The sequence below is a fragment of the Natrix helvetica genome (assembly GCF_964273705.1).
Source record: "Natrix helvetica genome assembly, chromosome: 11".
In the NCBI taxonomy this organism is placed as follows: domain Eukaryota; kingdom Metazoa; phylum Chordata; class Lepidosauria; order Squamata; family Natricidae; genus Natrix; species Natrix helvetica.
This window is the reverse complement of record NC_138562.1, coordinates 21,904,084-21,928,227: the sequence shown is the minus strand read 5'-3', so window position 1 is coordinate 21,928,227 and position 24,144 is coordinate 21,904,084. Positions and strand designations below refer to the sequence as shown.

General features: G+C 40.9%; 1 protein-coding gene across 5 annotated transcripts; it reads left to right on the top strand.

Annotated features, from left to right (window-relative positions):
• The first annotated feature begins 1,947 nt into the window (after window positions 1-1,947).
• Window positions 1,948-23,801, top strand: RADX (RPA1 related single stranded DNA binding protein, X-linked). Of its 5 annotated transcripts, none has more exons than XM_081963790.1 (15): window positions 1,948-2,861; window positions 3,847-3,989; window positions 5,966-6,158; window positions 8,200-8,308; window positions 9,207-9,298; window positions 9,374-9,496; window positions 11,742-11,849; window positions 12,366-12,533; window positions 13,234-13,394; window positions 13,802-13,938; window positions 15,899-15,967; window positions 17,283-17,362; window positions 20,205-20,504; window positions 21,230-21,394; window positions 22,398-23,801. In XM_081963790.1, the coding sequence occupies exons 1-15, from the start codon at window positions 2,156-2,158 to the stop codon at window positions 22,535-22,537; spliced, it is 2,694 nt and encodes an 897-aa protein (XP_081819916.1). In that variant the 5' UTR covers window positions 1,948-2,155; the 3' UTR covers window positions 22,538-23,801. The 5 variants fall into 5 exon arrangements, with proteins under 5 accessions (XP_081819916.1, XP_081819915.1, XP_081819914.1 ...); XM_081963789.1 differs by having other exon boundaries at window positions 1,950-2,861; window positions 13,231-13,394; window positions 20,208-20,504; XM_081963788.1 differs by having other exon boundaries at window positions 1,950-2,861; window positions 13,231-13,394.
• The last annotated feature ends 343 nt before the right edge of the window (window positions 23,802-24,144 follow it).

Below are 24,144 nucleotides of genomic sequence, written 5' to 3'. Positions count from 1 at the left end.
TCTTACAAAGCTGTGTTTAAGTTAAATGAAACATGAGCAAAAGCCTACCATCTCTATAAAAAGGCTGTTCTCTGTGGATTCGCTGAACGCAGCCATAAATCAAAGTTCATCCTGACCCAGGTGATATACATCCTTGGATATCTTATCTGGTTAAAATGCTAACTGTATACAGTACCGCTTATCAAAACCACTAAGGTGTGCTTTCTAAGTGAATATCACAAAATGATTTTTTAGCAATTATTTAGAGTATCTTGTTATCTTGGGAACCGTGTTTTTAAAAAAGCCACAACAGGGGGGAAAAAGCTGTTTTTCTTCATTAGCTAAAAGTTATTCTATTTTATATAGTGGGTGTGCTTACATTGGATGTTCAAATATAAACAGCATATTTATAAGGTGAGAATATCTTTATTCTCCATTTGAACACTCAATATGGTGAAAATGAATAGGATTTGAGTGTAGGAAGAGAATAGATTCTTTTAGCTTGTTTCACTGGGTTTGGAACTGAGGTGGGGGCCAGTGGTTGGACTCACTTACCTTCCCTACCATTTTGCAAATGTGAGCCTGCTCGCTCGCTTCGCTCACACGTGCCGCGTCTACGCATGCCTTCTTAATACAATAATACAATAGCAGAGTTGGAAGGGACCTTGGAGGTCTTCTAGTCCAACCCCCTGCTTAGGCAGGAAACCCTATACCGTTTCAGACAAATGGCTATCCAACATCTTCTTAAAGACTTCCAGTGTTGGGGCATTCACAACTTCTTCACTTGCACAGTGTTTGCGCATTACATTGGGGCGAGTGGGCGGAGCCTCCCGCAGCCGCCGCTACTGGTTCGCTCAAACTGAAGAGAACTGGCTGAATATCACCTCTGGTGGCGGCTTTATATTATTAAATAGGACAGGAAGAAAAGAATATAAAAAGGAAAGAATAACCAAAAAAATTAGAGAGGGATTCTTCTTAGTGCATTTTTAATGAATACAAGCATTTTTCATTACAGAGGCATTTTGGTCTCATGGTTAAGACACCAGGCTAGAAACTGGGAGATGGTGAATTCTAGTTCTGGCTTTAGACATGAAAGGCGGGGAAGTGACTTTGGGCCAATGGAGCCATTTCCATTGTCCAGCCATCCATGTTTATATAATAAGGATATAATTTAATTTTTTTTAAAAAAATGACATCTGAAAAGATGATCTCAGATTTTATACTGGGTTTTAAAGGAACTGCAGGGATTTCATAAACAGCAGAAAATCAGAATCCGAAATCTTTTCCAACTCATTCCTTTCATGAAAAGGGACTTTTTTGTGCAGGAATTGCAGAGAATGAGCGAGTTGGAGGCTGTTCCACTCGATTCCTGCTGATTCTTGGCCACTGCCAGCCGACTCCTAAAACCCAGATAATGCATCATAGTTACGGCATCTTTTAAAGCCCTTCAAAATTTGGCGCTTGAACAGAGGTTTCTCTCCGTTTTTAAGCAAATAAAAATAAGGGTTCATATCTTGCCAATTCTTCAAAGCACTCCCCCCCACCTATATTTGGGGTGGTGGAGGATGGGATTTGGCTCCCATTCCAAGTCATTTATCACTCAGCCCAATCCAGAATTTAATGGCCCTTTTAAACCGACAATCTTGGGGATTTGTCTAAAAATAAACCCCATTGGAAAGCTCTGGGGAATAATCCCATAATCAACAAAATCATAGGACAAACTTGTTAAAATAAGGATTTTTTTCCTTCTTTGTCCCCGCCCTCCTTCGCGCACATTGGTCCCTTCTCCGAGCGCCCCCGCCCCTTTCTCTCCCACGTCCTCCCCGCAACGTTCGACCCGACAATCAAGCCTGCCGCGCGTTGATTGGCCACCTCGTCCCGCTCTTTCTCCGAGAAGCCCTGCCCTCCTGCCCATCTTCTCGCGCCGCTATTGGCCAGTTCAAAGCGAGCAGTCGTTGCGGCCGGCCTTCGCCCCGCCCCTTTAGCAATGGCGGCAGCGCTCGGATAAATTGAGCGTGGCCTCCTCTGAGACGTTTTCATTTTTTGAGACGTCCGAGGCGTTCTTTTGCCCGAGGCGCCCGGGGCGGGCGAAGAGTGGGGCGAGGGGGAAAGCCCGAGGAGGCAGGCTTTAGGCGCACCGCGGTGACCGGGAGGAGAAGGGCCGGCCAGGAAGGAAATGGAGGAGGGCGCTGCTCGACAGAAGGAAGGCCTGAGGGAGAGAGACTCCAATGGGGGCCCCTCCAGAGGCCCAGAGGGCCCTCAGGAAAGACCCAGGAGCCACTTGACCGAAAAGGGCACCGTGTCAGGCGCCATGGGCCCCGGGGTGGCTCCTGGCCCCCCAAGTGGTGCCCCCAGCCCCCATGCAGAGCCCTGGCTCCAGAGGATGCTGGCTCTAGTCCTCAAAGCCTCTGGCCTGAGGGTCTCCCTGCCAGAAGCGACCCCTGTGACGGTGCTGCTTCTGCAGAGATATATGGCCGAGGGGCCGTTACCCCTGCCCAATGCCCCCTGCCCGGCCTACTACTACTACGATGTGACTGTGACGGATGGCACCTACCAGGAGAAGTGCTTCCTGGCCCCCCAGCTGAACGGCCTGGTCCAACAAAACGTGCTGGGTGCCGGCCGACAGATTAAGATCACCCAGTGTTCTTTCATGTACAACGAAAGGAGCCTCAGCCCGGGCTTTGTGTGCATTGAAGAGCTGGAGATCCTAGAAGGGGCTTCGGACTTGGCTGGGCCTGCCTCCCAGCTCAAGATCTGCCACGTGAAGACCATCCTGCCCCTGAAAGGAGGCAGGAAGCATTACCTTCCTCTGTGGAACAATGACGATCCCTTTGGGGAGATGTGGGTGTCGAGTGTGCTCTTGAGGGAGGTCGGCCTGGAGGGTAAGTGGAGGAGGGCCGGGCCCATAGAAAAGGCTGTGGGGGAAAGGGCAGGGATGATGGCACTGGAGGCCTAGGGGAGCCCTTGAAGACAGACGACATTGGAAGTGAGCCAGGGTGTCCTTGGATGCTCCTTAACTGTTCTTAGACTCAAAATGTTGGGTTTATTATCTAGTTTGCAGGTTTGGGCAGAATGGCAAGCCATTGTTTGCCTTCCAGGAAGAAGGCTCGGTCAGACTGGTTTGAGATACGGAGAAGCACAACAGCTACTGGCCAAAATCAGGAAGGAATCGCATAAGGGCGCCTATGTCTTTTAAGTTGTCCTTGAGTCAGGGCAACTGCTTGGACATCTCGCTAAGAGCTGCAAGGAGGCCTGGAAGTCAAGATGAGCAAAGATTCTCAAAAGTGTTTTGTCCTGGAGCTGAGAGAGCCCCCCCCTCCCCAAGACACCCAGCTGGCTTTGTGTTTAGTCGGAATTACAATTCAGGGTCTTCCAACCTAGTGTGTTTAACCATTACATCAACCTGGCTCTCACTTAAAGAACCATAGTCTCTATTAGAATTACATTCTGCCTTGCTTTAGCTTTCCCTCCAGTTCCCTCCCACAATAGAGACCCTGTTGGCTTGAGAGATACTCTGTTTTTATGGCTTAGGCTGAAATGGCTTAGGCTCCTTGCTCTCCCGTGTCCTAAGTACATAAATTTGAAGTAGCTTTCTGCTTTTTCATGCAACACTAAGCTATGGTTTAGTGTCACATTTGAATTGCCACACTTTAAATATTTGTTGACCAGCTTTGTCTTGAATAATGTTCTAGTGCTTTTCGATTTGGGACTTTGAATCTAAATCGAACAGCAGTTAATTGTAGCAATGGCTAACTTATCTATGTGGGTTTTTGAAGTTGCTATTTTTAGTACTATCACATAAAAGCAATGACTTCGTTGCCAGTTCTGAGTTTATATTTACTCTGCTTTCTCCCCCCCCCCCCCTAGAATTCAAACCAACATCCATCTCTATTCTGGCCATGACCTGGGAAGGCAAAGTCAGCTTCCCACCATTGCGTGTCAGAATCATCCATAAGTCTCGGTTACGGTATTTTGGAAAACCACAAAGCAAGCTAGATGTGCCATATCAGGTAGGAATGGTTCTGATATAGAGGTTTTTCTTTTTAATTAGTACCTAAAATTTATTTTTATTTATTTATTAATTAGATTTCTAGACCGCCCCCTCTTCCCTGAGGGACTCGGGGCGGTGTATAGGTATAAATTTAAAAAACCCATCCAAACAATAATATACATAATTAAAATTAAATTAAATAACCCCTGTACAATTTATAAAAATTAAAACTAGCCCATAAAACCAATCATAAAATTTAAAAACCAAAACTGAGGTGGGAAGGCTGGAATTAGGCCAGGCCGGCTAGCTGGAACAGGTGGGTTTTGAGTTTCTGACGGAAGGAGCGGAGATCAGTAGTCCTTCTAATGTCAGGGGGAAGGTCATTCCAGAGGGTCGGACCCATCACAGAGAAGGCCCTTCCCCTAGGCGTCACCCGTTGGCACAGCCTAGTGGACGGCACCCGGAGGAGTCCCTCTCTGTGTGAGCGGATAGGCCGAAGGGATGTATGGGGCAGGATACGATCCCGCAAATAACTAGGTCCTGTGCCATGGAGCGCCTTAAAAATGATGGTCAACACCTTGAAACGCACCCGAAAAGCCACAGGCAGCCAGTGTAGCCCGCGCAGGAGAGGTGTTACGTGGGAGTAGCTAAAGACTCCCGGAATTGCCCGTGCGGCCGCATTCTGAACCAGCTGCAGCCTTCGGGTGCATCTCAAGGGGAGCCCCATGTAGAGAGCGTTGCAGTAGTCTAGCCGGGACATCACAAGCGCATGAGTGACTGTGCGAAGGGTGCTCCGGTCTAATAGGGGACGCAATTGGCGCACCAGGCGAACCTGGTGTATTCTTGTGTTCATGATATGTGAATCCCAGATGGATAAACCTCAGTTATCCATAAAATCATTTTTATGCTGACTTAAATGTTTCAGTAAACATAGTCAAGGGCTTGTAAAATACAACCAAATACAGTATGATTGTGTATGTGTTTAGATGCACAACCCAAACACTCTGACTATGTCAGCAGTGGCTGTTGGAAAATAAAATGATGCCAGAATGATGACACACTTCTCAGCGATGTCATTGTCCAAATGCCACCTTTTTATACTAATTGTCCGACACAAGTATTTAGATTGTGGCATTTGTGCAATGGTGTGATCACCACATGCCTCTAGTACAATAACATGCAATTAAATAACCTATTGGGTTTGTTTAGAAGTGTTTATTTTGCTCAGCCAATGTTGAGGGAGGAGAAGCACGTATCATTCTTCATCCATTATAACAATTATATGAAATAACATGTCTTCTGCAGACTTCTGAAAATTTCCCTTAAGTATGTTGTTACTTTTGGTACTGTTTATTTTCAGATACTGTGTTCCATTTTGACACTTCGTCTGCTAAACCAGCTTCATCTTGTATAGGCTCATTCCCATGATATCCACCCTCATGATTCCTATGTCTTAAGAAGAAAAATCTCATCCTTAAACTAAGCCCTTTAGTTGAGGGGTCCTTGGTGCTCTCTGAGCTTCCTTGTTTTCATTACCCAAACGAGGTAACATCCTCAGTGCTAGTCAAGCAAGAGACCACCAAGGATCCCTCATTTCAACCCTGAGCTACACGTATTCTCCTTTATTGTTACTAAGCCCTTTGTTCCTACCTTTTTCGGTCCCTCTTGTTCCTTCCCAGTTTCAGCTCCTGTGGAATGTTTTGCTTTTAATGATTGGAATATCGCAGCTTAATATTGCATGGCCTTGATTAAAGTAAATCCTGCTGAACTTACACAGGGAAATATAGATAGGAAAGTTATCTTTAACGTAAAAACTTTCTGAATAAAGGTAGTGACGCTACTGTTTTTTGTAAAGCATATTGCATATAATTTTCGATGATAAATTTAGGAGCAAAATGCATAGAATGAAGAGCATGCTTCAACCTCGGGCCTTTAAAATAGCATTTCAGTAATGTAGGCTTTAACTTTTAAGAGCAAATGTTCTCCTATTTGCAGGCTTATTTTGATGTGGCTGATCAATCTGGCATGGTGTTAATGGTGCTGTGGGGCTCTTTATGCCCTGAATGGTATCACAGTATGAAAATCGGCACAGTGCTGCTGCTTGAAAAATACGCTGTTAAAAAAAGGTTATCTTCTATAATACAGTCAAGTCCTGAAGATTTGCACATGAAGAGATTTAGTTCAATAGGTTAAGTATCTCAAATACATTTTTGGGGGGGGGCGGGGTATAGCTTTTTTAAAAAATCCATTATTTTGCAGTTGCTCTATCTGACCACTTTTATCTGTCTGATCAACCAAGGTCTGTCTGACCATTCGTTTTGCCTGCATACAATGATGATCTGAGACAAAGAATATATGTTTGTTTGTTACTTCAGGCAGTGAAGGAACTGACTGTTATAACCAATCATTCTCCTGCAGTAATCATTCTCAAATAGCAGGAAGCCATTTCCCTACTTGGCTACACGATGTGGGATCTGTATCTAATCCATCTCTTCTCAGGAGGGCTCTGCCTGCCACAATTAGTTTCCAATTATTTTGACTTTGCTTGCATCTTTTAATTTTCTAAAGTTCTGATTTTCTTTTGGACATAGAAATTGGCTGGGCGACTTTGATCTGGTCAGTTATTCTCAACCCTATCTAAACCAGGAAGCCAAAAGTGTCAATCTACCAAACCAGGAAGCCAAAAGTGTCAATCTACCAAAATGCACCGAATGGTGGATTTCAGCCCATAATCTTCCCTAAAGAAGCCTTCATCCTGCAGTAGATTGGTTTAGGCAGATGATAATTAGATACACATATATAAGAAAATCTGTAGTCAAGAAAGTGAAAAAGTTTCATTGGTCAGAAGGAGCAATAAAGTAAAAACCTGTTGATGAATTTTAACAGTGACATTGATTCTAATTGTTTTGGTGAAATATTAGATTCAAGTTCATCAGCCTCAGACTTTTCAACTCTATTTCTCAATAGGTCAATGGAAGCAGATTTTATTTGTTTTGTGTCCTGGAAATGCTGATAGGGTTCAGTTAGTAATGGCGAGTTAAAAATAATGTTGGCAGGAGGAAGGTCCAAGTGAAGGATAGGTGAACATTAAGCAGAATATTAACATGAAAAAGCAAGGCCTCCTGTGGCATAAATAGGATGTCTAAATAGCTAATTATCTATCATATATTTAGCAGGCTCTTTTTTGGTTGCTTGTGTTAGAATATTGAATAAATAATTTGAAGTACATGGTAAAAAAATAGCATGGCCAATTCTAATAGATTGCTTAAATTGCACTAATTAGCTCATTACACTATGAACTATTTATTATTTTTAATGTCTTGATGCATTAATTTAAGAATATGGAAGGGGGAGATTATACAAATATAAATGCTGGATTTCCAAGACACCATCATCGTTCCTTTGAGATTATTATAACCAAATTCTCCTGTTGCTTATGAATATTGATAACCATTGTTCAATTTCACTGGGGTTTTAACTTTTTTAGGTATTGTAACTTATTTATTTATTCTTACCTCCTCTGTACGCTATATAATACTTTTGTACGTCGCCCCGAGTCCCTGTGGGGAGAGGGGGCGACTAATAAGTTCAAGTAATAAATAAATAATAAATAAATAAATAAATGTAAAACAATTTGCTAAGTCATGCTTTCTTTCCCCAGCTGGTAAGAAAGAAAGAAAAAGAAAACTTGTGAAGAGCTATAGTTTTCTTGAAAAGAATTCCCATCTAGCGGTTTATGTGTTTCTTCTATATATCTAAGTGCTCAGGCTGATTTTTAGTGCTCCAATATCAATGTTCTTTCCTGTAGCACATTTCTTGTAATTTATCCGTGAGTTAAGTGGCCTTGGAGAGGCCAGTTTTGTAAAAGGCGAGATGAACAGCATACAAGTCTAATTAAGAAAAAGGAAGCTACGGAGGGAAGAAAAGAACGAGGGTAGGCAGGTAGTAGAGCTGTTTTTTCAGATTTAATTCCCAAGAAATACAAATGCAATATCTGTCTGCAATAGTTTAAAACAACTGCTGCTTTGGGGGGAATTTCTTGTCCTTTGAAGCCCTTCAGTTTTCTCTAACATGTTTATGCAACTTGCCACATGCCCTCCCCAAAGTATTTAAAATTGGATCAAACCAACTTTTATAAAAATGTATATGTTTAAATGACTAGAACAAAACTAATGTAGCTGGTAATTCAGTCAAACATAATTGTCATCATCTGGTTAATTCTTTTTTAGAAATAGCTTTGAATGTTCGAGACCCTCCAGCTAAAATTAACATCATTCCAGAACATAAAATTAAACCAGAATGGAAGTTGCCCGAAGTTGAATATCAGTTTGTAACAAGGTTATTACTACTACTATTATTATGTCTTTTTTCATGAATTATTTTTCCAGACTAGAATATTAGTGTTAAAATAATTGAGAGGGGACTAAAAAAAGAAATGAAATTCTGACATTTATAAATGCTATATGATAATAGATATTAAATTTGTATGTACTATCAACAGTGTTAAGAGAGTACAACAAAACTAGATTATTATTAGCTGCATTTGTGAATGTTACTGCCACAAGCCTGCTTCCCATGTGTGACATGATGGCTTTCTCGGTTTAGAAGAAGCCGGGGTAAAATTCTGTAAAGAAGCAATAGATTCTCTGCACATTTATTCCCAAGGAATAGAGCTATTGCATGGTAAAGAACTTCTTATTTTAATTTTATTTGTATGCCATCTATTTCCCAAAAGCACTGGGCAGTTAAATATCATAAAAATTACCAAAATGCCTCTCAAAAATAGTAAACCCACTCATAAAATAAATCCAATAGAGTATCAAAATTAAATCCTTTGTTGCCTGGACCACTTCATTTTGTATCAATCGTAGCCTCTGAAGGCTTTCTAAGACAGAGTCATTACAGTAATCCAAATAGGATTGGCTAAGTCACAAGTGACTAAGGAAGAGCCTTCCCAATCCTAAAATGGAGACAATTGGTGTGCGAGATGTGACTGTACAAAAACTCGCCTGGCTACAGCCGCCATTTTTTTACCATAAAGTTTTCAAACGTCTCACAAACATTTGTGGTTAGGTAGTATGGGAGAACCAAATTCTCAGGTGAAGTCATAGCCCAGCTTGTTGCATTGTTTGAACACCTCCATTTAATGACTTTCTTGGACAAATAAATTTCTGGAATTTAGTGGATGGCTTTTATCTGTTTGATATCCTAAGATCTGTTGTGCTTTGAATCCCAGATCCGAATTGGATAAGTTAGCACAAAATCAGTTTTGTGATATCATTGGACTTGTACAGTATGTTGGACGGGTCGAGCGCAAGAAGAAAAAAGGTATTTTCGAAGATGATATATTTAGCTGTAAAAATACATTTAGAACATTGATTAACATTTATTTTGTCTATATAGGTTGTATGGATGACTTTTGGACATATCGCTGGGTACATGTTGTTGATGGGACCTCAGAACAGCCTTTTATAATAGAATTGTTTTCCACATCTCAGCCAGATATATTTGAGCAAATTTACCCAAGTACGTATTCTATAAATCTCTGTTTAATATAATCGCTCTGTCAAATTTGTTCGGAATTTGAGGAATCAGAGTATTGGGTGACACTCACATTTTCTTCATCATAGTAGAAAGGATGAACTCTAAAGAATTCTTGGATTTCATTGATTCTAAACTCCACATATTTATATGATGGAAGAGAATATTTGTAGCCTGGGGTTGAACTGAGGGTCCTTGGTGCTCCCCAAGCTTGGTGGTTTTCTTGCAGACGTTTCATAACCAAACTAAGTAACATCAGTAGAAGACTGCAAGAACTGGTTTAGCAACAGTAAAATAGACTGATAGCATATACCTCTTGTTTTCTTTTTCCTTCCATATTCCATCTGAGAATAAGATAATGTGAAGTAGCTATTGATGCTTATAAGCTTTCCTTGTAGTCCATAGCTTTATCTCAAGAGAGGAGGTAAGATTGCATTGCAGTTAGGAACAATCATCAGGACTTCAGAACATTGTTGTTGATTATAAATTAAAAGAGGGTGTGTAAATATGAACCTAAAAAGTAAAACCACCACATTGGATCACACCAAAGGCCTCATTAAATTTAGCTTCTAATAAGCACCTGCATGCTTTTGGTAGCTTTACCGTTTGCGCATGAATGTAATGATCACATGTATCCCCCATCTCTTCCACATTGTTTCTCCATTTGGTGATAAACAAACTGTTTCTCATAAGGAGCTGATGCAATATTAAAAGTTTCAGATTGCAGGTGATACTAGACAAAGCATTCTCCAAAGAATGCTTCGTCTAGTATCTAAGCGATCACTTGTCTCTACATTTCATCTGGCAACATTTTATTTTTCTGTGCACACAGGATGTTTTTCAGAGTCACATGGCATCTCTGCACACAAGATTGTCTTCTGTAGTTTACAGTAACAGAGATACTGCTTTTATCTCTTAATCTGCACTGTAATCTGCACCCCCTACTGGACCGGGATGCCTTGCGCACAGTCACTCATGCGCTGGTGACGTCTCGCTTGGACTACTGTAACGCTCTCTACATGGGGCTTCCCTTGAAATGCACCCGGAGGCTGCAGTTGGTCCAGAACGCAGCCGCGCGGGTAATTATGGGGAGTACTAGGTACTCCCATGTGACACCGTTCCTGCGCGAGCTGCACTGGCTTCCTGTGGCCTATCGGGTGCGTTTCAAGGTCTTGATAACTATCTTTAAAGCGCTCCATGGCTTAGGACCTAGTTACTTGCGGGATCGTATTCTGCCCCATACATCCCTGCGACCAATTCGCTCACACAGAGAGGGGCTCCTCCAGGTGCCGTCCGCTAGACAATGTCGTGGGGCGGCGCCTAGGAGTAGAGCCTTCTCTGTGGCGGGCCCAGCCCTGTGGAATGACCTCCCTCCGGATATTAGGAATACCTCTGACCTCCGCTCCTTCCGTATTAAGCTTAAGACCCACCTATTTCAAGCAGCTGGCCTGGCTCAACTTTGATCTAACCATATCGCTCCTGACGGGTTTTTAACTGGGTATTTTAATTATATTTAATTTCTAGGGGTTTTATATACTGTATTTTAATTGTTTTTATCATTGTCCTCCTCCTTGTGTATGTTACAGTGTATGTCTTTACTATATGTTTGTTTTGTTTACATATTTATTTCGTATGTTTTGTTGTACGCCGCCCCGAGTCCTTCGGGAGAGGGTGCGGCTAAGAAATAATATATTATTATTATTATTATTATTATTATTATTATTATTATTATGTATAAGCACCAGGCCCAGGGCAGAAAGTGTTCTGAAAAAAATAATTTGCGGCAAAAAAACCTTAAGAGAAGTTTACAGATTATAATAATTAGTTTGCTTTTGATCGTTTCTCTTTCAAAACTTACCATTTAAAAACTTTGTATGTTTTTCTATGTATCACAATCAATCAATTTCAGTCATGGATAGGCACCAATCGTCTTTTTGTAAAAAATGATTTGGGTCTGGTTATTATACAATATGTAATGTTATGATTTGTTTTAATTGGGATTTACAAAAATGGTTTTAAGATTTGATTTTTAACTTTTTACATTTTAACTAGGATGTAACTAAGCTTCCCAGAGTTACCCGATGATAAGATGGCTAGACAATAAATTTTATAAATAAATAAAATAAATAAATATGGAGAATTGTATGCTGTTCTGAATCTGCTTTGATTGGAGTAACTTCTAAGCCAAATAAATAAATGAAGAGGTAATATGATGCTTCTCCCTTACTAGTGACCTACTTGGTATGTACCCAGATGAGAGTGGAACAAAATATTTCTGAGAATGGCTCCAGTACATCCTATTTAACAACGTCTATGAAAACTCAAATATTCATTTCAGGTAAAAAATAACAACCATCTCTTTTGTAAAAACAGCTAACTTCATCTCCAATCTTAATCTATCAAATCACGTCAGTTCTCTTTTTATCTCTGTATCATTTTATCAGTTTCTGTTACCCATATTTGTAGTATTGTATTTTTGCGGTACTCTAATTGTGAGGATTAAAAGTGCTGCCCCCTTTTATTCCTTACATGAGAATCTTGCCAGATGACACAGCCCCAAATGGCTTGATTACTTCCTCTAATTTGGCAGATTTCCTCTGGTGTTTTCTCAAGAGTGACAGCCTCATGCGTTCTTATTTCATTTTAATGTATGCCAAGTAATGTACATTTAAAGTGGCAAAGTTTCTATTCTACATTCTACATTTTACATTCTCTAGTCTAGTCTATTCTCTATTCCCATACTGTTCTGTTCTCTATTCTAATCTAATCTATTCTATTCTCTATTCTTTTCTAATCTAATCTAATTAATTTAATCTGCCATGCCTTTTTCTTTGCTTTGTTTTCTCTAACATAGGATGGCATAAGGGCCAGCCATATATAAAAGATCCAAAAGTGCAAAACTTTATCCAGTGGATGAGAACGCAAGAGGAAGCTTTTTACGGGGACAAAGTCATCATTGGGGGATACTATCGTTTCCCGCCACTCCCACGTACATTTGCAGATTATTGTAAAAATATGAATGGTATGCCAATTTCCTTCTGCAGGACAGGTTGGAGACAATATATTGTCTCACAGATATTTCTGTGCCTGGTAGAAATATTTATAGGTGCTGAGAGTTTGTCATTAGTTAAGGTTGCAGCAAAGTGTATCGATTCTTCATTCATTTCCCCCTTTTAAACTTTGTAAGATCAGTAGTTTAACTGGAGTCTTATTTTAGCTCCATGTCAGAAAGATAGCTGGACGGTGTTTGAATTTTAAGTGACACTATATGGTGTCATCTAATTGAAGATCACTGTGCAAATGGAGGAACAGAGAATGTCTCCGCTTTATGGTTCATGACGGAGTGATGGTTGTCAACAGGATTGTTTCTTTCTTTCCTTCCTCATCCACCTGGATGGCAGGTCAGTTTGAGACGGTTGGGGGATTAACCCAATGATACACAGAATGTCCTTAATGGGATGAGAATGAGAGGAACACCAGAAACATACCATAATAGTGGGCACATCCCGCAACAACTTAATTTTATAAGGATGTCTACCGCTTATGGGTTGTACTCGAGACAGACTATAAGCCAGGTTTTCGCAGTCGTTTGCAAAATGAACTTATTCAGATCGGTGCCGTGCCATTTTCAAAACAATAACCATGTTAGATTCTTCGCCATCTGAATTTTATCTACCTGTATTTATTTGGTGCTATCTTTCTTAAAAATTGCATTTCAGAAGAATCAGTTTTGATATCCATCAGTAAAATTGGGGAGGAGATTGACAGTTTGCACTACAGAGAACAGAAGCACATTGCTTTTCAAGGGATAATTAGTGCTATAAGATGTGTCAGCTGCAGCAGTACCTCCCAGGATGCCTCCCAGGGAGAATCGGTAACGCAGGTATGGTACTTCAGTATTAATAGCCTAGCACTCAAGACAGTATGAGCATGATTAAAACAGAGACACTTTGAATTTAAAGAACCTGTAGTGATGAGTTCTTAACTTATTTTTTCCTCTTATTTTGAACATGTGTAAAATTAGAAAATTTTGGTTTAAGCTTTCGTGATACCATGACCTTTTTAAAGAGATCTTGATATATGTCGTAGTTTTCCACATGGTTTCACTAAAGCAGTGGAAATAAATTGGAAGGGTGTTTGAGACAGAACTTTATATCCCGTGTGGTTTTTTTCCCCTGCTGAATTGATCCGGTTGTTTGTCGTAATGAAACTGAATCTAGCTTTTAAAAAAATATGGAAAGTACTAACTGCTGGACAGTGTCTAAATTTGATTTAAAATTATTTCTGCAGACGGAGAAAAGGTCACCAGCCTCTTTGTCAGAACACCAGCAAGCGAGAGAATCAACTTCTAAACCGAGGTCACCATCTCTGGAGCAACAAACTATAGTGACCAGGAGTTGTGCAAAGAGACAGATTTCAGCTGTAGAGTAAGGAAATGTTTGCTTTCTGAGTGGAACAGAACCTCTGGTTTCTCTGGCAATTGTTATTATTTTTTCATTATAGTCCAGTGGTAGCAAATCTTTTGGCCTTGGTATGTCAAAAATTTGGAAAATACTTTTTTTGACTCTGTTGAGGTCACACACACCCCTGGTCCCCTGAACAAAAGAGAACCAATTTTCTACTCCTCTTGTCTAGTAGGCCACCCTGAACAGTGACACTCAACAGCAGCACCAAGGCTAGGCCTGAAAAATATCCAACACACCAAAAAGAATAGGATGGAACTTAACAGGGGTGTATGTGAAGATTTGCATCCAGGTAAGAAAAAAGGGAAGGCACAGATAAAAAATAAGGAAGACTTATTGTATCAGTAGGCACAAATGAAAAGCATCTGGATGTTCACCACAAATTAAGACAGTGAGCTAGCAGTGTGATGCAACTGCTAAAAAAGAATTTTTTTTTACTCTGCCTTGGTCAGACCCCACATGATTTTTTTGGTGGCCTGTCGGTCGGCAGCCAACCCCTCCAGCAGCCGAATCAGATGAGAAGGTGGCAGGGGAGTCAGGACCAACATCAAGGCAACCTGAGAACTCTAAGGGGCAAGAGGGAATGAAGCTGTCAGAGATAGAAACAGAAGCAGAGCCCAGGCTGTCCGTCAGCTCTCATACGGAGAGTCAACAGTCATCTGAAAGGTATCAGCCTGGCCACTCTCCAAGCCTGATAAAGGTCGGTAATTGTGAACTATCTTGAAAGACTTGGAGAACGGGTTGACTTGGGAGTAAAGCCACAGGTGGACGATGAATGGCCTCTCCCAGAGGAAACAAAAGAGGAGCAAAGGGGAAGTGGAGTTTGCAGGAGACAATTAGTTCGCTTACTTGGTTTGTGACTCTCCAAGACTCCTTGCCAAGTTTTGCAGATATTGGCTTGACAACTCTCCAAGCCGGATAAGTTCTGTGACTGTAAATCCTCCCTTGAAAGACTTTGCTGGATGTGAAAGAGCAGAATTCACAGGAAATTAATAAAAGGGGTTCTTGTCAGGACAAGGAGTTTGCTTCGTGCTCATGGGAAGTCTTAGTCAGAACAAACAGCTGGGTCCAGTGCCTGATGCGCAGAAGGCAGAGGAGAGGAGATCAGTGGAAACAAAGGAAATATTTATTTAACTACAGAGGGTTCATCGTGTTTGGGAGCTGGGGCATAACAGAATTATTGTGTGTGGTTCTCATTTTAATCATTGTTTAAAAATGATAATGATGGAGGCAGCTCAGAGCTGAACTCTCAAGATGACAAGAGCTCTGGAAACCAAGCAGTTACTGTTTTTTTAAAAAAATGGGTATGTTTAGCCTACAGAAGAGAGCCTAAGGGGAGATAGAACCGAGTTTCTGTTCCCCCAGAGGGCAGGACCAGAACAATAAATTCAAATTACAGGGCTAAGTATCAGGCGGAACTGCTTGACCCGATGACCTGTCAGTCCATGCAGGTTACAGCATGAAGTGGTCAGTTCTCCTTTACTGCAGATCTTGGATGGAAGCCAAATTGTCATCTTGTCAGAGTTGTTTTTGTGGTTCCTTCACTCAGCAAGCAGCTGGACTAGATTCTCCCTCATTTAGTGCTATTTTAATGGTTCCTGCTGAGGGGTCCTAGGATGGAGGGTGAGACAAATTCCAAGCAATATCAGGTGTCCTCTTATGGAAAGCTAGCACTTCATCTCACACTCTCTGTCCCACTCGCATCAGCGTACAATGCATTTAAACATTTGTTTCTTAATATCACCCAGCCTCGCAGACTAGCAAAAAAATACAAAACAGAACTAATTGGTAATAGATGGAAGCGTTTTGATTCTCTTTGGAAACATAATTATGTGATCTGAGCTCATGGTAAAAAGAAGCTATTTTATTGTAAAATAATTGACACCTCCAAATAAACTTGACGCTTGTTAACTATATTTTTAAGGACCACAGATCACCCTCCTGTGTCTTCTCAGCATTCATATTTGACAAGGTCAGCAAGCAAAAGAAGAACTTAAGTGGCCAATTCTTTGTAATTTCATTGCATTTTTTTAAAGTGGTGACTTATTTTGCTGCCTAGCGATTTTGATTTTTTTTTTTTTAGTTCCAGTTTTTTTGCAAAACTGCCATGTATTTTTGTACAGCTCATAAGGTCCCATTGTAACCTCATCTACACCTGCTGGATTGTTGTAGGGAGGGGAATATAGTCTTTCCGTAGAGGCTGGAATATGAGAGTCTTCTATCCACGCTATATTATTCTGTCGACTTCCTTTAAAATGAGGATGTTTATAAATTGTAAGGAGTAAGAGTGCTTTCATTCTACATATTTTGCTCAGTCACTGGGCATCTGTCTTCAAGGGGAGCATAAGTGCTGTAAAATTAACACCAACGTGGGTCAGATGCAGATACTGTATGTAAGTGTTGTGGCCTATCGGCTGCCGCCACACCCCGCCCCCGCCCCCAGCAGCCAAATCGGAGGAGGAGGAGGCATGGGAGTCAGGGTCAGCATCAAGGCAACCTGAGAGCTCCGAGGGGGAGTGGAGCTGGCAGAGACAGACGGAGGCGGAGCCTGGGCTGTCTGTCAGCCCTCAGATGGGGAGTCAACAGCCCCCAGGTCTGGAGGTGGCTGATGAGGAAGGGGAGGAACAGCTGGGTCCAGTGCCTGACACGCAGATGCACAGAAGGCAGAGGAGAGGAGAGCAGTGGAAATCTATGGGCTGGTCCTTGGAACGGAAGAGCCACTGCCACTAGCGAAGCCCCACCCTAGCTCTGGGGATCAAAGGAGCGGGTGGCGATGAGTAGATGTGGCAGACAACTATTCATCTCCCGGCTGTAGGGAGTTGTTAGCCTGCGGTGAGAGAGAGAAACTTTTAGCTGGAACTGCTGGCACTCTTAATAAAGGAATCTTTTGAGTTCACATCAGAAGGTTTGTCGTGGTTGGGGAACTGGGTCAGAACAGTAACGGTTGTATTTCTGTGACAGTGTCATCCCATTTTTCTTATCATTTTTGCCAGTTCTAATTGGCAGTAGATGCTGGTGCTTCCCTCTATTTTCCTCAATAGCTATTAGTGACTCACCTGAGATCTGGTTTTCCCCAGCCAGACTTCTAACAATAGTTTGGGAGCAGGGGAAGGGCATGGGAAGGATGGGGAACCCTTCCCTGGGTGCTTATCATATATAAATACACATACCAGCTGTGTCATATTTTCTTTTTCACCCATAACGTAAGAGTAATCACCTCAAGGTTCTACGAATTGAAATTTGTAATTATGGAAAATACGATAAGATATTTTGCTGCTCTCAGTGACCATCTGCTTGGATTTTTGAAGGTTGCCCAATTTTCAGCAAGATAATTCTGACGCCAATAAAGACAATGCAGAAGTGGTGGAAACAGCACAGACGCACGAAAGTATGTATGTCTCTGAAGGTTATATTAGTAACAGCTTTTTACCTTCCAGAAAGCTAAGGTGGAAAACAAATAGTAATAATATGCTTCCTCCATCTCTGATGTTATTGTTAATATGTTAATAATATACGGTTTTTACATGGTTGCCTAGGTAAAATTTTATTTTTCTGTGTTGCTTAGCTCCTTGATGCTTATTGGAGGAGGAGAAGTAGTAAAGACGTTGCCTAGAATAGGTCAGCCTTGCTTATTAATTTCGGTTTGATTTCCTTCTTATGAGGTGCGACGGTTTTACTACCTTATGAATGTAGCAATGTGATTTAGGACGGGGTCCCCAACCCCCTGGTCCGTGGAACAGCACCGGACCACAGCATGCCAGTAACCGGTCCGCACAAACAAGCGAAGGCCCATCCACGGGATGCAGGCAGCGTATGCAACCACACGCCCCTTCCGGTCTGGGGAAAAGCCTCTCTCCACAGAACCAATCCCTGGTGCTGGAAGGGTTGGGGGCCCCTCATTTAGGAGGCATCTTGTAGATCGGGGCTGTCAAACTCCTGGCCCCGGGAGACGGATGCGTCACGCGCTGCCTACACCCACTTTAGCGAAGGGGGGGAAAGCCCCGATACGTCATGTGATGACGCCGTGACAACGTGAGTTTGACACCCCTGCTGTAGATCCTTACTGATTATTTTGCCATATTTGATTCTGGTATGCAGACCTAGTATACAAAACAGCTAAATGAAGCTGTAGGGTTTTGTCTTGTTTTAAAGTCAATGGTTCCTGGGGATCAGGAGGAGAACTCCGATCCCTGACAGTTGGCATTACCCAACAATTGAAGATTGCTGCAGTGCTGCTAATGTTCATCTTGAATGGATGCCTGCTTTCAAATTGCATTGAAAGAGTCGTGTAAGCCAGTTGTTTGAGACTTTCATTGAAATCATTAGTGCAGCTTTTTGCATTATTCACTTTCATTCATTTCATGAATGCAGCATTTTGGATGTCATAGTCTCATGGCCTTTGCCGTTTGGAGTTAATTCTATTATACAAATTAAAGGCGAATGAGAGGCCGTATAAAAATAATCTAAAGCAGAATAGACAACATATTAAACATCCAATTAACTATCAAATAATTTATTTTCTTAGTCATAAAAAATATCTATTAATACAATTGTAGTATGTACTTTAGTCTTTAATAATGACCTGTCCTACTAGCAATTAGATTCCTGTCAGGAGCTATTAAGCAACTTGTTTATGGAAGGAATATATCATAAAATAAAAAGTTAATTTCTATTGCATTTATCTATTACATTAGTACTTCTTGTGGTTATATTTATTATAATTATCATTTGTGCTTATCTCTTTTTAGTTTTTGGACTAACACTATTCTATATATCAGTGGCCCTAGAATATAAAAATATTGAATTTATTACAAAGCTAGAAAGGTTACTCACTCAAGCAGTATCGGAATTGGATTGGCAAATATTCTTAGATTGGGGTGAGCAACTTTTTCCAAGCGGATGGCTCCAGTTAAATTTTAGAACACCTATGACTGCTTTTTTAAAAAGTAGTGGGTAGAGTGAGAATGAAAAACCAAATTTGAACTCATCTAGCAAAAAAATTAAATATGGTTAATAAAACTTCCCTGTGGGAAGAAGCAAAAACCAAACAATAATTGTGTGACAGATCTCGGGGGTTGTATAGCTATGATTTAAAATGACCCAATAGCTTATATATTATGCCCGTTATAGAAAAAATGGCCGGTTGTATCAATCAAATAAATAATCCTCCATGCCACAGAAGAATTTAAGGGCTTCCAAAAGGAAAAAAAAAGAGCTCACAATTCCTAGTAAGTTATGAAAAAATCAGTACACAAATTCTTTTTCTAGAGGCACAACTGGAGGTCTCTGCTCACACTCGGTTGCCACTTCAGGGATCAGCTGCAGATGATAATCCCACGTAGCATGGGTTGGCTTTGAAAGCAGAGTTGTTGTTTTTTATTTTGGGGTGGTTGTTTTTTTGGGGGCCTTCTGCTTGTTGATGTGAAACTTGATCAAAGCTGATGAAGCAAGATCCAATCTGGGTCAGTCGCTGGGACCAGAGGTGCCTGGGGAAAGGATCCTCTTGTTAGTCAACAGGAGGGCTGATTTATCACCAGCTTAACAAGTACCGAAACAACAGCCAATCGCCGGCCATCAGCACACCAATCAACCAATAGGAAGAAGCAGGGCTGGTATTCACTTACCTTCCCTACCGGTTCTCAAATGTGAGCGCATGCGCCATGTCCACACATACGCTCAGCCTTCCATGCATGCGCTTTGGCTTTAAAAAGTGCCTAAATGGGATGCGGGTGGGAGGGGCGCCCCGCAATTTCAGCTACTTGTTCTGGTGAACTGGTCCAAAGCGGCATAATTCCACCTCTGGGAAGGTTGCCATATAAATAGGAAACGTAGACTAGCCCAAAGTACATATTCCAGCAGAGAGACGTTCCCTGAGGATGGGCTCCAGGACGGATCAAAAAAATCAGAGGACTAAACCTCTGGTTCCGGCGACCGAACAAGATTGGATCTTGCAACATTATCCTGAGACACGTATATTTGCCTTTCTTTGTGAAAGCTGATGGTTTTTAGTTCACAGATCTGGAGAGATTATGGCTAGTTTGTCTTTCTATCGGCCAGAATCCTTGTCTCAGCTCTAGAATATACCTCCGTTTCAGAAGTCTTCAGGAGCTCCCCTTAGATGGGCTGAAGAAGTTCATCTGATTTGCTGTTTTGAATGCCTTGCCTGGTCAAGGAAAGGTGCTCTAAGATATTTAAAATTTCTGAATTACAGATTACTATCTTTATATTAGCAGGTGACAAAGAAATAACTGATGGATCTGGAAAAGTTCACCCACAAAGGATGTGCCACAGTTCCTGGGAAAGTGTTCACTGGACCGCCGTAAAAGAGAAATTAGCACAGCACTTGAACTTCAGCAAGATTTTCCCAGAAAGCTTCCCTTGTAAATTTAATTATGCTCACAAAGAAGTCCTGTTGAAACAATACAATCTTCAAGCAGCCAAATACCAGCCAGAAAAAGGCCTGGCGAGTGGTGAAAATAGATACTTTAAAGCTAGCTGTCTCCCATATTATTGTGAAGTGACTATTCTTGGTAAGTAACTACTGACTTCCACACGCTTTGCAATTGAACATTTTGTGGAGCTTTGTTTTAACAAAAAAAAGTGCTACAAGGTGTGGAATTCATGTTTGCTGCTCTGAAGGAATGGGTCTTATTTTTAGAGCATCTGGAAAGGAGGTCAGCTAGATCCCAAAGAACCCTTTTCCATATGGCCAAAGAGACTGTGAAATATATTATCCTTGAAACGAGGGAATTTCAAGAGTAAACCCAAACTTTCAGGGTACTAAAAGCATAACAAATCATTCCTTGATCTGCCCTAAACGGGGAATATTATTGGTTTAGGATTGCTCAACTTACTCTATGTTGTTCAGTTTAGAAATATGATGATAGAAACAGTTCAAAATGTACTGTAGTAGTCTTGAAGGAAGACGTGATGAAAAACCCCATGGGTGAATGGTCCGTGTTTAATAGAGTATGCTCATATTTTGAAACATGACTTAGGACTGGTTATCATTGATTTCCTTTTGAATGAAACATTGGAAAAATGAACCCAACAACAAACCATTTTGGAATGCAGGTGTTTTCCTAAATTCTTTCAAGAAAAGGTTGGGCAGGCAATTGTCTCCAGCTTTGGGAAATGAAGGCTTGATCCTTGGACTTAAAAAGCTTTGTTTGATGACCAGATCCTTGAAGACGGTTTTTATAGTTCATTAACCCAGCTTTTTGGAATTAACCGAAGTAATGTATCTCTTGAACAGGCATAAATCAGGAAATAGCTGTAGAGGTTGCCCTCCTGAATGACTCTTACTTATTTCAAGCCAAAGAGACACCACAAAATGCAGCACCTTCTCACATAAGTAGTTCTATGCCTTGCCAGGAGACCATTAACCAAGAAGGACTTTTTGAGTTACTTTCACTTCCAGGTAGGATATTCCAGATAACAATGATTTGTATATGGCTGTTGTCACTTCTCTAAAAATAAGCAATTGCAAATTAATTTTTAAGAATCTGATAGCTCAATTCATAATAATCTCCACGTCTTCTTGTCTTCCAAGCAATTTTATTTAGAGCCCGATTGAGGGTTTTGCTGACTAGTTCTCTTCTAGCCTTAAAAATCATTTAAATCTAGATGGACCAATCTGTTTTCTTCTGAAGAGGGAGCAGCACTATTATCCAAGTAATGATACTTTTGAAACTCCCCCTTCCTCTTTTTTTTCTTTTCTGTTTTTAAAACTACTTATCCTGGCAGCTGTAAAGAATTTAAAGAAGCCGACCACGTGTTTAAACAAATATATTTTCATTGCAGGTGGTTTGCCTTCATTTCGGCTTTGAATTTATAACTTGAGAGTGGGTTGCTTGCAAATTATCCTCTTCAAATTATCAATGCCAACTTTCTCTCTGCTATGTTAAGAATTTCTATCTTCTAGATAATGGAAGATCAAGAAAGATATCTTTATGGGGCCAGTCAGTTTGTTTCTATAGATTTTTATATTGAAAAACAGGGAGCTATAATTGTCAAGAATAACTTCTCCAAATTCTGCAAAAGGGAAGAAGTTGACATGCTTTTTTAAAATAAAAATGGTGGATTTTAGCAGTGGGGTAGATCATTTCATGACTCACTATTTAACTTCAGAAATTGTAAAGGGCAGCATTACCCTCTTTTTAATTCTGGTCATCTATGGGTTTTGTTTAAAATCAAAACCGGCTGACACTCTTGCTGTTGCAGGGTTTGAAAAGTAACCTGGAGCTACAATTGCTTGGCATATTAGGCAAGGTTTTTCTCTATGTTGTAATCGGCTTGGGTGGGATTATTTTCCTTTCCCGTTCTTGCTCATAACCATTCTGGAATTAATCTTAGGTCAACTGATGAATAGGTAACCGCTATTTCCGAATGTGTAACATGCCCATTATCTGTTTGTATACTAGATGATTTCAAAGCTGCTGCCCTGGAGAACCAACGTGTCATCTGCATTCTGGATGTTTGTTCTCTGGATAACAACAAAACCGAAGTCTTGCTTAGGAAAATATATAAAATAACAGAAGTTGATGTAGTCAACCAAACTTAACTCATGGTTTGACATAAATATATTGTAGACCAAGAAGAGAATGTTTTTCTCCTGCTATGCTCTCCGCAATTTGGATATTTTAGCAGTGGTTAAGGAAAGTTTTTGGTTCTTTCGTACTTGAATTTTACAGAGTTTTTGGGCAACAAGTAATGCACACGTATTGCTTTCTTAACCTTTGTTTAACTTTAAAGTAGCAAAAGATAAGCCACCAATGCATCTGATAGTCAGATCCTGTCCTGTGATAAATGAACACCGTACATGAGAAGACTGTGGCTCTTTTTGCTGCTTATCTCTGCTTTCTAGGTGACTGAATTTGGTCTGATTGGGAAAAGTTTGTTGCTGGGAGTGAAGATCTTTAGTTAGGATAGGGCAATCCAGCAGCAGAATGGTCTCCCTCAAACGTTGCCTCCTTAAATCGCCTTTCATCAACAGTCTGCAGAAGGCTTGGATGAAGAAGGAAAGAAAGCTACCAAGGACAGAGTTTGCATTTTGAACTTGTTTGTGAAGTCTGCACAAATGCTGCAGTGGGGGAAGTGTGTCATTGCCGTAATCAAGCCCCTTATATTTGCTGTGTCAACTGTGGATCATGATTACATTGCCAGCTGATCATTATACAGTTGCGGCCTCTTCCGCAGATGATGAGCTGTGGAGGGGGGAGGAACACTCCAATCAGAAACCGTAATTTTGGAGTTTTGTTACGGAATGGAAATGAAGTCGAGCTGCATTGGGTACAGAAGTACCGGTCTAGGGCAAACGGGTAAAATCTGATCATGTGGTTTGAGAGCGGGCATAGTACAGCAGCAGCCCAGTCAGCCAGAAAAGGGAGGTTGAACATGTGTGAGCGTGTGGAGAAGTGAGTGCGTGCCTTTCAGTGTGACTTGGAAGAAACCAGCGGTCCTTGTTTTGTATATTGCATTCCACTATTGCTTTGATACCGTAGTTATTTATTGGTCAGGGCCAAAGAGAAACTGCTGGGTTTGCCCTGAAAACCGCCTCTCTCGCTGCTGTCTTTTCTTCCCCAGACTGAAACAACAACCACGCCAGTAATTCCAGCCACCCCTTTCTATCAAGAAGTGTGAGGTTTGACAAATGCCCTACCTGGTCCTTTTGGTGCCAAAATCCGTTTCCTTTTTCCAGGGTGTGAATTTTTTTTTAATATAACAATTATAATGTTCTACAGTTGGCTTCTGTTTGAATATATTGATTTTAAAGTATTGTCTGAAAGATTATATACTGAAAGAAAGAATAAAAATGTTATCAAGTGTGTAATTGTGTATTGAGCCAGCAGACGTACTAATGCATTTCTTCCAGTTGGAAGAAATGCATTTATATAAACTTCTTGGTTCAAATGGTTTCTCTTATTCCTACTACTATTTCACAACATGGATGGGTAGTGGGGGAAGAGGATTTGCCAAAGGTATTAGAAAATTAAGTTGCAAAAGATTGATAGAGCCAGCATGTTATTTGTGTTCAAACCCGGGTTAAAAAAGAAAAAGTAGACCCACCAAAAATCAGTGAAATACGTTGAAACTGTATGTATTTTTATAACATTCATTTGAAGCAAAGTTTCGCTTAAAAAGTGCTTTTTAAAAAGTGATATTACATAT

What these genes read in the sequence shown, in the direction of transcription:
- RADX (XM_081963788.1), top strand. Translation starts at nt 2,156, where the DNA reads ATGGAGGAGGGCGCTGCTCGACAGAAGGAAGGCCTGAGGGAGAGAGAC. An exon ending in AGACAGATTTCAGCTGTAGA is followed by an intron (nt 13,939 to 15,898) that starts GTAAGGAAATGT and finishes TATATTTTTAAG; the next exon opens with GACCACAGATCACCCTCCTG. An exon ending in TGAGTTACTTTCACTTCCAG is followed by an intron (nt 21,395 to 22,397) that starts GTAGGATATTCC and finishes TTTGTATACTAG; the next exon opens with ATGATTTCAAAGCTGCTGCC.